This window comes from Trichosurus vulpecula, chromosome 5 (genome assembly GCF_011100635.1).
Source record: "Trichosurus vulpecula isolate mTriVul1 chromosome 5, mTriVul1.pri, whole genome shotgun sequence".
NCBI lineage: Eukaryota > Metazoa > Chordata > Mammalia > Diprotodontia > Phalangeridae > Trichosurus > Trichosurus vulpecula.
The window spans coordinates 185,149,112-185,164,396 of NC_050577.1; the positions used below are offsets into that span (position 1 = coordinate 185,149,112).

Consider the following 15,285-nt stretch of genomic DNA (forward strand, 5'->3'; position numbering starts at 1 on the left):
CTAGGATTAAAACCTAGAATCACCTACCCAGCAAAACTGAGTATCATGGTCCAAGGCAAAATATGGACTTTCAATAAAATAGGACTTTCAAGCTTTCTCAGTGAAAAGACCAGAACTGAATAGAAAATTTGACTTTCAAACACAAGAATCAAGAGAAGCATGAAAAGGTAATCAAGAAACGGAAATTGCAAAGGACTTACTAAAGTTGAACTGTTTTGTTTACATTCCTACATGGAAAGATGATGAGTATGATTCATGAGACCTCAGTATTAGGGTAGTTGAAGGGAATATGCATATATGTGTATATATATATGTTTATGTATATATATAAGTGAATGTGTATGTATGTATATATCTATGTGTATATGTATGTATGTGTATGTATGTGTATATATATATGTGTGTTTATATGTGTATATATATATATGTAAAAGAGAGAGAGCAGACACAGGGTGAGTTGAAGATGAAGGGAAGATAGCTAAAAGAAATAAAATGAAATTAAGGGATGAGAGAGTAACATACTGAGAGAGGGAGATAGGGAGAGATAGAATGGGATGGATTATCTCGCATAAAGGTGGCAAGAGGAAGCAGTTCTATGGGAGGAGGGGAGAGGGCAGGTGAGGGGGGAATGAGTGAACCTTGCTCTCATCAGATTTGGCCGGAGGGGGAATACCATACATACTCAGTTGGGTATCTTACCCCACAGGAAAGAAGAGGGAGGAAGATAAAAAAAAAAAATAAAAGGTGGGGGGGGGGGGGATGATGGAGGGGAGGGCAGATGGGGGTGGAGGTAATCAAAACAAACACTTTGGAAAGGGGACAGGGTCAAGGGATAAAGCGGGATGGGTTGGGAAGGAGCAAAATGTAGTTAGCCTTTCACAACATGAGTATTGTGGAAGGGTTACACATAATAATACATGTGTGGCCTAGGTTGAATTGCTCAACTTCTTAGGGAGGGTGGGTGGGAAGGGAAGAGGGAAGAGAATTTGGAACTCAAAATTTTAAAATCAGATGTTAAAAAAAAAAAAAGTTTTTGCATGCAACTAGAAAATAAGATACACAGACAATGGGGCGTAGAAATTTATCCTGCCCTACAAGAAAGGAAGGGAAAAGGGGATGAGAGGGGAGGGGGGTGATAGAGGGGAGGGCTGACTGGGGAACAGGGCAACCAGAATATAAGCCATCTTGGAGTGGGGGGGAGGGTAGAAATGGGGAGAAAATTTGTAATTCAAAATGTTGTGAAAATCAATGCTGAAAACCAAATATGTTAAATAGATAAATTGCAAAAAAAAAAAAAAAAAAGGTACTTTGGGTCATAAAAAGTACTGCAACCATCTGTCAGAGGCCATGCAGTCTATTCTTCTTGTTGTACTCTGGGCCGAGATCATTACTGTCTATTTGCACTATCAGTTCAAAATTTATGTTGTGCTAAGAGATATCTACCTAACTACATGTAATCAGTCTGATCAGGCTTTCTTCCTCCACTTGGCTCTTCCTTTTTGGATAATTATGCCTAACTCTTAAGTCACCTTGGAGCTTACTTAGGTTCTGCAATATTTGAGGGCTAGATGAAATTTATATATAATATCTAAGAATGTATTCAACTTTATCTGATTTTTTAAATGAAATTATTTTAACTTTTTATGAAGAAATTATTGGACAAATATTGATGCATCTAAGATGTACAGAATGACAGACCAGTCTTTTCTTGAACCAAATATACAGGTTAAAGAAATTCAGATACTATTGGCTATATACTAGGTAGAGTAGAGCAAAATGGAGATGGCAATACTGAAGAAAATACCTAGAAATAACGTCAAATTGTTGATGGATACTAAAGTCAATACTAAAGCAATACTGAATAATGTTAGAAATATTACAGAAGTCGCTATGGTGAATTACTATTGCACCAACTGGAGTAACATGGAAAAATATACATACATAAATCCAACACTGATTCGGATGTGAAATCTCTACCAGTGTACCCTATTAAGAAAGCTTTCTCTTTTGCTAATTTTCTTTCCCCACTCTTACCTTCCAATGTCCTCTTTCAGGTATACTATAAATAGGTAATAATGTGAATCAAGATCTACCTAACAACAGCAGGGTATGGAAATGAGGAAAAATTAAGGGAGAGGGTACACATGATTAAGATAATTCAAATTGAGCATCTTAGCCCTGACAGCTAAGTGAGATGCATCAGAAAAGGATATGTGCTTTAAAAATCTGCAACTGCCATTTTGAAATTTCATTGAAATGTAACAACTTTCAAGCTAGATGTGATTTGCTTTGTTTTATTAGAAAAAATACTTAGGCAAGGGCTACAATCATCTGTCAATTATGAATGACTTACAAGGACATGAAGCAATAAAATAAAAATACAGATACAAATTATATATCCGATTATTGGCAATTTCATAACAAATTTAAGATAACAATGGAGATTGTAGGTTACTTTATAGGTACAGAATAAAGCAGTAGATGAAGTGCTCCAGCAAAAGAACAGAAACCAAAAGAAAAATCCAAAAAAAGAAATGTCACATTGCTACAGAGCTTATGTATAATATTCTAATTATCAAACAACCTTTCCAGAATGTCTTACATTAGTAGTGCTGTAATTGCACTTCATTTAATTTCATGACTCATTATTTCTAGAGAGCTTTTTAACCCACTGGAACCAAGAAGGCCTCTCATGTTTATTTTTTTTTAATTTTTTTTAAAAAATTATTTAAATGCAAAATGCACTGTGTATCATGAAAATTCACATCTTGGAACCAAAGGGTTAATTCTAAATTTGTCTCTTTAAAAAATTTAGTGTAAAAACTGCTGGTTTTTATATTTACTGTAGTAAAGTGAAAACTCCTCAATTAGGAGGATTTAATGCAGTTTGACTGCACATTACCACATACTTTACAATAAGTCCTTCCAACAGCAAGGAAATAATTGATTTCACGGTCACTGTCAGAAATGAGTGCCATAATTCTATTATGGTTACTGTTCATCCCTCAAAGACTTCTGGAAGGATGTTCAATGTATTTCATTCTTACAACAGATATTAACAGTAGTACATAGTCCCTTAAGTCTCCAAAAGACATTTATTGTTAAGGAAGGTGCTTTATTAACAATTCTTCTGGCAGCACTAGTGAATTACAATATCCTTCAATATTATTTCTACCATAATATATACATTTTAACTTTCATGCCTCTAGAAAAACATCTACAGTACATTTCATAATATAAAAATATATTACAAATCTGCTGAATTATTTACAAGCAACGTTCTATTATCTCTATGCAACATTTTTGTCTCCATACAAGACTAACAAGTTACACAATTTTCTATTTCTTTAAGTTTAAAAAAAATCCATATGGCTTCTTGCATAATAAAAGCAAGAAAGTGTTTTTTTTATTTTCCCCAAACTAACTTTGGTGCATAAAGAATTCAATTTCCAGATATGTAAAAAAAAAATAGTTTTTCTTACATCAAAAGAAAAATCAATTGCTTTTCTCATGAAAAAAATTGGTCTTAAAATGAAAACACCAAGAGTATTCAAAAATTTTGAAATAGAGGTTTTTCAAAAACCGTTAACAGATTCATTATATATGTAAATATCAACATACTGTACTCCTCCATGAGAAAGCCCTAATCCTGAAAAGGGAGTCACCAGACATACTGCAACACTCTTAACAGTTAAGTTTCAGCCCTAATTCGATAGATGAAATTTTTGGTTGATTGCAAATGACGTTCACTGTTTGCTTAAATACAAATTGAATACTTTTCTTATCAGAGTTCTGCAAAAGAACACAAATGGCAACCAATCACATCTATTAATCATAATTGACAATTAAAATTATCTCCTGATAATTTTTTGTCTTAATATCATAATTGAGTTTAAATCAATGAACACGGTAGAGACAAACATATTCTTAGAGTGCTTTTGAAATTTGTTAAGGGCACAAATTGTAGTAATTTTTTCAAATATAAACTACTGGAATCACTAAAGAAAAGCAGCTTAAAGCAGCAAGCATGCAAAGCTTTTAAGAAGTTGTTCCACTAAGTTGCCAGAAGAGTGGTTGCTCAGTCTCCCACTGTACCATTCCATGAAAATGTGGATATACAGTAATATATTAATACATTCCACAGAAGCATCTACTTCATTCACAGAATGTTTACACTAAGCATAAATATTATCTAAGTACTGGGGGAGGGAGGAGAAAAAAGGGGTTGACTCTAATGTGCAACTTTATTCCTAAACCCATTGTCAGTGACTAAGACTGTAGGTATCCCCCGTTTGTTTGCTTTATTTATTTATTATTATTTTTACCTCTTCAACCTCTTCTGTGGCATTGTTCTGGAAAAGAAAAAATATGTATTTTATTGTAAAGGTTTTTCAAAAACTACAAACAAATTTCATAATTATTTTAGAGCCAAGATCATACGCACACAATATTTCTTATTTTTGACTATTTACCTTCTGCTAAAATATCCTTGTCAGGTTTACCAATTCACCCTATATCTAAATTTCTTTATTATTCAGTATTTGTATTTTTTCCAATAGGATTTTTGTCTGAGATGACAAATAAGTGGTTCTGATGATGAAGAACAGTTATTTAGAAGGAATTCCTTTAATGTAGCTTGCATATCTATGCTGAGGCTTGTTTCATTAGACCAGTTTGTCAACTGTACTATAATAAGAAATTTTATATCTAACATCAATTAGATGACTTTTAAATGTTTTCCTCAATTCCTTAAAGGCTCTCTAATGATATAGAAACAATTATCAAAGAATTTTAGAATTGGATGGGAATTTAGAAGTAATTCAGTCTAATACCTAAACATGTACACATAATGAGGCCTAGGCAAACTACAAAGATGGTCCACAATTCCCAATTATAATAGCCTTCCCAACTGGAAAGCCTGTGTGAAAGTAGTGCTATACACTTTTTGATGGTTATTCAATGCTGAAGACCTTTATACAGACTGCAAGAAGCTAAGGAAGCACCACAACTGTATTGTCAGAATACATTTACTACATCAAAATAAAGTTATTTATTAGCAACTAAAGACTTATTCCCAACCACCACATAATAATCATGACAGGTATAAATAAAGTATAAAGTGATGGTCAAATTTTTAAATGCAGGGAATTGATGGAAGGAAGGAGTGAGGTTATCATGGGGTAGAGAATAAATCCAAACACAGGATACATGGACTCTATGCTCATACCTTATACCTTCAGGAATATACTGAACTAAACTGGGTATTTTACCACTCTAAACTCCTAATGTTAAAAAGAGGAGAAATTCAGGGCAATTACTTTGTTATATTAGGATTCAGTTATGAATAATGCTCAAACAAAATGAACTAGCACATTGTACATGAACATGCCGAAGCTCCACGCAAAAATCCTCAAATTTGATGAGGACTGAGATAGAAAATACTTCAATACACATTGGCAAATATAGATTACAAATCAAATTAACAAAAATATATAAAGTTCCTACTGTATACAATGCATTGTGCTAACTACTAGCCCTAGAGTTAATTTACCAAAAACTGGTTACATGAATAAAACTGTAATTTATGTTACACAAGAATTTAGTTTCCTTATCAGTATATCCCAAACTTCTTACAGCACTGGAGCATTTTTAAAAAATCTTTATTTGTATTCTGTGAATTATGATTTAAGCATAATACACCAATGCAAAAGCCGGATTAAAAAAAAACCTATTATGAATGTGACCATTTTAATATAACAAACTTAAATCGTGTGTCACTAGAGACATTTTTTAAAATCAAATTGTTTAAACTACCTAGACCACTTTCCTTCCCTCCCCCACAAAGCCTTACCAAAAAAATGGCAGTACTTACACGAAAAGTACTGGTTTCAAAGTAATACTACATGTATTACAACTGAACAGTAAATACTTAAAGATAAATTTGGACTTGAAAAAAATTGGCATACAAACCAGTATGTGATCTTAACAGAAGTGATCTTTCAGGATTCCACTGTATGTACTTCTTTTACTAGAATTTCTGTACACCAAGCACAAAAAAGTAAAATACACTTGGTAAATAAACACATTCCCTCTTTCTCAGTAACTAGATTTCAGTTCATGTAGGTAGCTTATTTAAGAATTTCTTAAAACCTCAGAACTTGCTGGGCACTAACCAAGATTGATATTCCTGCTCTAACAATTTGTTGCATTAATTTCAACATACAATGTATTTTTTAAAAAGCTTAGTGAGGCTTAATTATTAATGCTTTATAAAGGAAAAGTTCAAAATGAAATTACCTGTATATGTTTGGGTCCAAAAGCAAGGCAGTGTCTTTGGGGAGCTTTGATAAATGAACTACTTTAGTTTTTAGTTGATGTCGTTCACTTTCATTTACCCACACATCAGGCAAACTACAGGGAGAAAAACAAAACGTTTTGTTTTTTCAAAGATCTCACCCCTATGCTAAACGGTAAATGTACAATTAATAAAACCTTAAAGGACCGATCTGGCTTTAAATACATTGTTAGTGGAAATTATTAAAGGTGGTACTTCTTAATGGCACTTCTTTGATAATAACTATGCCATAGCTGATACTGATGCCAAGAGAATATTTCCTTTTTGAACCGAAAGATCTTAAGAGAATTTTGAAATTATAACTATAAAAGCCCCATAAAAGGCCTAGATGAATAGATTTGCATTCTTATCTTTATTAGCTGACATACTACTGCATTAAAAATTTTTTCATAGATTTACACAAACCAACTCAAATTCCACTACTATTGAAAAAATTAGTTTTAATTCTACCAACGATTTAATACACTCTTTTCAAAGCCAGCCTTCACTGGTGCCCCTGTCACACTATCAGCCTGCCTAACTACCTGCCCACCCTACACAAATAATTCTGTCAACTTCCTTGTCTTTCATTTTCTGACCTTCAGTGCTTCCCTGTAAATCATCTCACCTATCCCTCTCTGCCTGGTTGAACAGGAGGCACAGAGGCCAAACAACATAATATCTCATGTAGCCCAAAATCTTAGTAGAATTCTACCTATAAGTTTTAACTATGTCGATGTGTTCAACTGCTCAAAATCTATTTTAGGGCTTACATGGCCTACTTTCTGAAGCTACAAATATTGCCCAGGTGTTCAAAAGTAAACCCTTAAGAATATGGAGATGCAGCGAACTACTTGTGAAATGAAAAAAAAAAGTACTTGTTTGAGAACAAGGAACATTTAAATCTATAACATTAAGTAAGCTATTACAAGTAAAATCATCTTCTATTTCATCTCATTCATTCTATACATGAAGAATTTGAAGTGCTAAAAAAAACCCTCACTTCCCTCCACCCCCCCAAAAGTAACAATTTGGTACATGCAAAAGAAAACTAAATTAGAGCTTATGTATTGTTAACAATTGGTTAGAAGAAAAATATTAGGAAATTATGTTTTTATCATTACAATTCTATAATTAAAGATTTAGATACTAACCCAAACATAGTTAATACTTACATATCTTCTGGCATCCAATGAAGCAGCAGTTTTATCTTTCCAGAATCTTCTTTTCTCTTGGCTATTACCTATTAATGTTATTAAAAATGACAAAAAAATATGGAAAATGCACATTTTAAAATAAGGTAAATTTCATGAATTTCTCATGCCACATGAGAATTCCATGAGTTTCATTATGCCACAATCAACTTGAATAATTTTTTAAATGGTCTTCATACTGAATTAAGAAAGAGCAAACATTCAATGGAAAAAATTTGTGATGATGTACCACTGAATACTTTTTCTCGAAAATGCAATTAAAAGGTAAAACAATAATCAATGTGAAATGTGGAATCAATTTAGAAGTAGGTTTTTTTTTCAATTTCACCTCCAACTACCCTGTCTTCCTCCCTCCAAAATAAAAAAGAAATTTCGATCGACAACTTTAAAGGATGGTAGGTTACTAAGTCAAAAAGCCTGTAATTTCTTTATGGTTTTTTAAAAGTAATATTTTCGCTTGCAAGTCAACTTATTTTCTACATTATTCCTTGAGCCTGACTTTAGCATTAATTATCATCTAAGTCAATGATAAATAGCCTATGAGGAATGAGTAAGTCAAGATATGAAAATCTAAGATGATAGTACCTACCTAAAACTATCTATGCCATCAGATGGATCTAAGTATGTTCTATAATCATTGTCCTTTTACATACTAGACTGACCAAAGGTGACTTGAATTTAATAGGGTCCATGAATCATTTGAGTCAATCATTTTGAATGAAAATTAGAATTATATTCTAATCACCTAAACTATTAATCCAAATTCTAATTCTAGAAGGTACTATAAACTTAACACAATATACTATAATACAAGGTAATTAATCTTAGGCTAACATACTGAAAATTAAAGCTAGCCAAATAATACCTAAGATTCTGCTGACCTCTTCTGGAGAAGACAAAAAAGCATGTTCTTCAAGGCAGATGACTGAATATATTAGAATAGGTGTTTCTGATGAAAAAACTATCTTTTCTTAAAAACTTCAAAGTCTATAATACACCAAGACATTTTCTTTGGAAAATTTTAGTAAATTAAATTCACACTTAATCACCAAAAGGGTGATGTCAAGTAACTAGATACTGTTACATATTTTAAAAATTGCTTTTCTCCTCCTCACTTGAACAATTTTTTTCCATCAAGAACCATGTGCCTTAGCACATTATTAGGACAGTGAATTCTAACACTATCATAAAGTATTCAATCTCAACTCTGCTTCCCAAAGCAATACTTTCTTCCTGTCTTTTTGTCTCCATCACTTAGGGGACAACTCTCCATCATGTACCTGAAAGAATTAAACTCTATTTAACTGCTCCATCAGCTCACCTTCTTTTCTGATTCCTTTTTACTATTCCTGTTCCATTGAGAACAAATTTTATCTTTATTCAAAATCAACCTTCTTACTCTTATGATGGTATCAGATTTTCTCCAGTGGTAATCTATGGAGAATTCAATTCCCACTTCCATAAACTCCTTCAGAAAATGTATAGAAGGGTAGAATTGGGGTAGGGAATTGGGGAAATAGTCTTTCTCTATTCAGTGACAAACTCAACTTACAGTTTCCTTTATCTTTTTACACACTTCTCCTCCCTTCTCCTCCCACTCTTCTCCTACTGTGTAATAGAACTCATTTTTACCTTCATAAATGGTTTTAGCATAGGGAACACTTTTCCTGTATATCAGCAGCTAGTCAGTTAATATTTGTTATTATTATCTGGCTCTGGGTACCATATTTTAAAGGAATCGTTAAGAAGCCAGAGATGCCCAAAATAATAACCAGGATACGAGACAAGGAATACTGTGATGATTAGCAGAAGGAAACTGAAAATGTTCCAGAAACCTTATGAGAAATGATCAAGTTCTTCCAATACCTAAAAGACTTGTTCTGCTTGTCAAAGGAGAACAAAAGATGCTACAAGTAGAAAGTGGATTAGATTACATTTCAATATGAAGAAAAGCTATGTAACAATTAGAGAATTGCAAAAATGGAATAACAAGCCTCAAGATTCCATGTTTCCTATCTCTTGCAGCATAACCAAGGTTTATGATCTGGGTACGGAATGGGCCTGGGAAAATAAAATGTACATAAGAAACTCTTAAATCTTAGACCAGATTTATCTGGGTCCAACTGAAACCTATGCTAATTTCTCCACTGACTACTACACTACTGCCTTTCGCCAGAAATTACCTATTTACTTTTTAAATAAATTGCCCATAATATAGTTTCCAAGTAGAACTTCCAAGTAGAATCTCCTTGAGGATACAGAGCCTTTCATTTATAAAACGCCTACCATACTGCAAACATTTGATAAATCCATTGATGAGATAAAAAAATCATAGACAGTTTCCTTTGTTTTTAAATTCAACATTATGAGTAAAAAAAAACCACGCCAGAATACTTACAGTACTATGAAAAACAACACTGTGTCCCTTTCCTAAACTTTCTATATGGGCTGCGAGGTTAAAGCATATGGCTCGATGTCGTATTGCATCCAGTGTCTGTGCATCAAAGAAGTCATGGGGTCGTGCTTAAAAAGAAAAAAAATCATTTTTAAAAAATTTAACCTATAGTGCAACAATGTGTTCAAATGCAGCTACCTTGCACAAGAAACTTTCCCTAATGTCTGCCATTCCATAAAAAAATTAGAGACAAAGAAAAAAGGAAACCCACAAATATATGCTTCTACTTTCAACCTATAACTTATTTCTAATCTTTTTGCAATTTGCTGAAATGTCACAGAGCTTCAGTCACCCAAATCACCAATTTCCTACTAGACATTTTACATAGAATGTTGTAGACATCTCAAAATCATTATGTCCAAAACTCCTCCCCCAAAGCTTTCCCTCTTCAAAATTTCTGTCAAAGGTTAATAATCCCAGCATAAACCTCAACTCCTTACTCACCCTCACCTCCACTATATCCAGTTTGCTATCAAATTTTAACTACTTCTACCTATAAAGTGTCTTGACTCTAACCCCTTTTCTCCTCACAGCTACTACCATAGTATTCTTTCTCAAGAGAATAATCCAACAGCCTGCTAATTGATCTTCTTTCCTAAAGTCGCTTGCCACTCCCATCCACCCTATCACATGATGACAAAATAATTTTCCTTAAGCACAGTTCCGACCATCAACTTAACTTCCCATTGTCTCTAGGATAAACTATAGATCCCACCAACCTATCTATTCTAGCCCCACCACATTCTATGATCCAGTCACACTGGCCTTGGCTCTCTGTTCCTCACAAACACTCCATTTATCTTCTCCTTCCCCCTATGCCTAGTATATACTCCCTTAAAAATGCATCTTACGTACATTTTCTTAAAGATGCATCTTAAGTATCATTTTCTGTAAGATTTTGCTGACACATACACACAGCATCCATAATTGTATTTAAGTAGATACATAAATATGTTGCCTTCCCCGTTAGAACATAAGATCCTTAAGAGGGATCATGTTATTCACGACCTTTGCAAATAACAGAGCTTTAACACAAAGAAGGAACTTAAAGGTTTGATTTTAAACTGTAATAAGAATACTGAGGTTATTTTTAATGTCTGAAGATGAAAAAGTTTCTAAGTTAGATAAAAATAGTCTCCATTTAAAACTTTTAAATTGTTCAAGAGATATAAATGTATCTCTTCAGATTTCAAGGAATCAATAATAAACGATAATCCTAAAAAAAACATCTAAACTTTTATCAAATGGCTTTCCGATAGAGCTGTTCCCAAGAAATAGCAAATGATATGTTCAGTTACCAGAATTCAGGTCAGGTTTGGTTTTTGTTTTGTTTTGTTTTTTAACCAAACCTGAGGTGCATGATCAGGCAACTTTAGAAACTTATCTGCGAATAATGTAGAGGATTCATTAGTCTGACATGCCTAATGCTTAATGACATTACAGATTTATAAATTTCCTGAGACATAGCTGCTGCTAACCTGACTAAAAGGAGTTCAGCAGAATTGGCCCTAAAAGTCTTCCTGTCAATTCCAGGTCCTACCTCCAAGTGAGACATTTTAATATTCATACTGCCATTTTTAATACCCTGGGCCACCCAGTTCAGTACTCCCTTCAACTATCATGTATGTGTAGTATAAAGAATTGAATTTGGAATTATGACCAAGGTTCAAACACTGGCTGTCACTTAATGTGCATCTATCTATGTATCTATGTGCATCTAAGCAAGTCACTATACTTCTCTTAGCTTCAGTTTTATTTTATGTAAAATGAGGATGTTAGAGTAGATGACATCCAAGTCATTCCATGTAACAACATCCTGTCATTCACCAGCATCATTCTTCCTTAAAACTATTCTTCCATATTTACTGTGACATTGAGACTTCTAAGTCTCCCTCACTCTTTCTTATTTCCAATTATCATTATCATCGCAAAATAAAATCTGTAGAAAACTGAATTCACCTTCCATCTTAAACTCTTATTTCTCCAAACTTCTCTATTTCTGTTCAGGGCACAACCATTCAGTTACCCAAGCTCCTTTCATTCCTACACACCTAAAACCTTTGAATATATCTCCAAATCATCTCAGATCAATATCCCTTTCTCTTTACTCACAGTCAGCTCTCTGCAGTTCCTTATTCCTAGTCTCTCCCTTCTCTACTTAATCCTTCAGCTACAACTGCCAAAATTATCTTCGTAAAGCAAAAACTCTAACCAAGTCACCTATAAGCACTATCTTTAGGATAAAATATGAATTCCTCATACGTTAGTTATAGCCCTCCAAAATCTGGCTCCAAACAACTTTTCACTCTCTGCTTTTGTTCATTTGTACAATATTCCCACAATATATTCCATGCATTTTCAGAGCTTCAAAGCTGAGCTCATGCACCACATCCCCTGTGAGGACTTCACTGATCTGCCCAATTACTATACATGTTGCACCCCATCTCACAAATACATAGGACAGCTTATGTATTATACCCACAGCATAAAGGACATAATAGACACTAAAAAGTTTTGCTAAACCGAACGAAATTTCATTTATGTCATGTCGATGTGAATTAAGTGATGGACTTGGAAGTCTGCAGTCAAGTCCTACCTCTCACTCTTACTAGATGTGCAACTACTTCTGGGCCTCTCTACAAATTAACAAGGTTGTTAAAGACTTTTTTTCTTTGAAATATAAAACTTAAAAATCTTGCCCTCCTCCCGCCACTAAACGCTTGCCATCACTCACACATTCCTTCTCCCATTCATTTCAAAGCAACTTCCATCTTTGTTCACGCTATTTCCTTAATTATTAGAGTGATCCTACCCGAACCTTTAAGACATGTAACCCAGCCTTCTCTAATTCCTACCTATAATCAAAAAATTACCTTCCTCCTTTGTAGCAATTTGTCTATGCATCTCATTTCCTCATCAAAACTGTACGCTCCCTATAAGAACCATATCCTTTTCCCTTTAGTATTCTGCTCAACTCACTGCCTTAATGACATCACTTATTGGCAAAAAAGCTAAAGGAATGACATACTTCTTTCAGAATAAAAAAAAAATCCATCATGCATGAAATTTTCCTCATAGTAAGGAACATGGCTCAGGACAACTCCTTAACATGGACCCTGCACCTGATCTAACAGTAAATACCTACAATTCTATTCAAATGTACATTGACCATGAACCTAAGTATGTAACATGGTACTACTGTAATCAAGGAACTTACACATTCTACCTACACCAAAAGAAAGTTTTCTCTCCTCATAAGTGTCATTCATATTTATCTGCCTATGACTTAGGGGATATTTTATTAAACTCCTTACTGCATTAACAAGGAACCATCCTACTTCTCTAATGACAACAGGCACTAAATTTCACTGACTCTTAAGCAATCTGTATTTTCCTGCCAGATGCCTTCTACAAGTACAAATTTCACAAGGGCCAAATACACAAATTTAACAAAGACTTTTTAAAATCTTTCCTTTTGTAACTTGAGAGAACTCAAAGATGTTATTTTAAGTCTGATTAGGTAAAGACCATCAAGATACAAGGTAACTTTCACACGTCATCACAAATTAAAGTGCCAAATATTAAAACGATTATTTTTCATAAAATTTTTAAAAGAATATTACAATTTGTATCTTCTTTCCAAAGTAACATGTAAAAAAGTTTTAAAATATACTTTTCCTCTCGGATTAAATACTTACGTAACGAGCGCCGTCTTTTATTCTTTAACTTCCTCCGCTTGTTCATTCCAGCTTTAGAAGGAGATTCCTCTTTGGCCTTTGGCTGGCTGGCAACTTTTGAAGAATTCTGCTGACTAAAGTGTGTGGGTACATGACGAGCTAGCCCTCCCTGAGATGCAAAGCTGGCATTGCAACCACCAACAACACACTAAATTAAAAGAAAAAGATGTAATGAATTAAAAGGGAAAGCTTTTGACATCAGGAGGCTCCATATTTATTTTTTTTTAAAAAAAGCAATTACGCTTTCCACAACCAAAACTTGCTTATTTCAAAAAATTTTAAGTTCATATAATTATAAGAACAAAAAACTAGAAATTGCAGCTCATTTACCTTGATGTCATCATTTTTTATTGTTTTTTGTTTGATAGGGATTCATCAAAAGATCTTCCATGTATTACACAAAATACTTGAAGCAGCAGAAACTATTTATTTACAGATTACATTCAATTATCTCTACATCCTCACTGTCTGTTGATGGAAACTGCTAGGAAGCAGGCTCCAAAAACTGGAGGAAAAAGTTTTCTGTCATAGGTTCTAAAATTCTGCTATTGACTGTAATTCTAGCCCTAACAGAATTAAAAGCATTATAGTTGAAATCTAAATTCAATTTAGTAAACACTTAGTAACTATCTGTGATAAGGCACTGCCATTGTCCCTGACACTCATGAAACTTATGACAGAATCTATATATTCAAAACAGTCCACAACCCTTTGCACATACTATTAAAGTATGGCTTCTTCTGACATAAATCTCACAATAATTACTCTTTTGAATATCCCTTTAAGATTTACAAAGCACTTGTTACAATACTATTAGTTTGCTAGGGGTAATATTAAAATCCCACTTGATAGATGAGGAAACTAAAGCTCAGGGAGCGCATAAAATTGCAGAGTATGTTATACTTTACACATCAGACCGGGAAGAATTTAGGATCAAAAGAAATGGAGCATTATGAAATGTAAAATTGAAAAATTTTATTAAAAACATTTTCTCAGTAATAAAACCAATGTAAGCAAAATTAGAATGAAAACAGAAAATTGGAAAAAAGGTTTTACAATAAGTATCTCTGAGATAAAGGCCTCATTTCCCAAATAAGCTCTCTATATAATACAAGTCATTCCCCAATTGAAAAAAATGGCCAATGGAGAAGAACAGGCAGTTGTCAGATAAAGAAATCTAGTTAAATGAAAAATGTAAATCGCCACTGATTAGAGAAATGAAAATTAAAACATCATCTCATAGCTAGCAGAATGGCTAATATGACAGAAAAATAAAACTGACAAATGCTGGTGGGGATATGGAAAAATTGGGATACTAATCAATGCACTCCCAGTGTGAGTTGGGAACCAATCCAACCATTGTGAAGAGTAACTTAGAACTATGTCCAAAGGATTATGAAACTGTATGCCACTAAATAGGTCTGTATCCCAAAGAGATTTTTTTAAAAGGGAGGGTCAGAGGAAGGGTAGAGGGGGCAAAGAAGAGAACCTATTCTACTTTTGTGGTGGCTACGAATTAGAAATTGAGTGGGTACCTATGAATTT

General features: G+C 33.6%; 1 protein-coding gene across 3 annotated transcripts in view; it reads right to left on the reverse strand.

The window, feature by feature from the left end:
* Positions 1–2,280: 2,280 nt before the first annotated feature.
* Positions 2,281–15,285, reverse strand: part of AEBP2 (AE binding protein 2) — a 46,465-nt gene continuing 33,460 nt past the window's right edge. The window contains exons 4-10 of one of the 3 annotated variants that reach the window (XM_036760286.1): positions 13,702–13,888; positions 9,947–10,071; positions 7,510–7,577; positions 6,298–6,411; positions 5,971–6,037; positions 4,326–4,352; positions 2,281–3,792 (exon numbers count right to left, since the gene is read on the reverse strand). In XM_036760286.1, coding sequence (XP_036616181.1) covers positions 5,983–6,037; positions 6,298–6,411; positions 7,510–7,577; positions 9,947–10,071; positions 13,702–13,888 — 549 coding nt within the window. In that variant the 3' untranslated portion in view covers positions 2,281–3,792; positions 4,326–4,352; positions 5,971–5,982. Of the gene's footprint in view, positions 4,353–5,970; positions 6,038–6,297; positions 6,412–7,509; positions 7,578–9,946; positions 10,072–13,701; positions 13,889–15,285 lie in introns of all 3 variants that reach the window. The other 2 variants (XM_036760287.1, XM_036760285.1) reach the window with 2 other exon arrangements.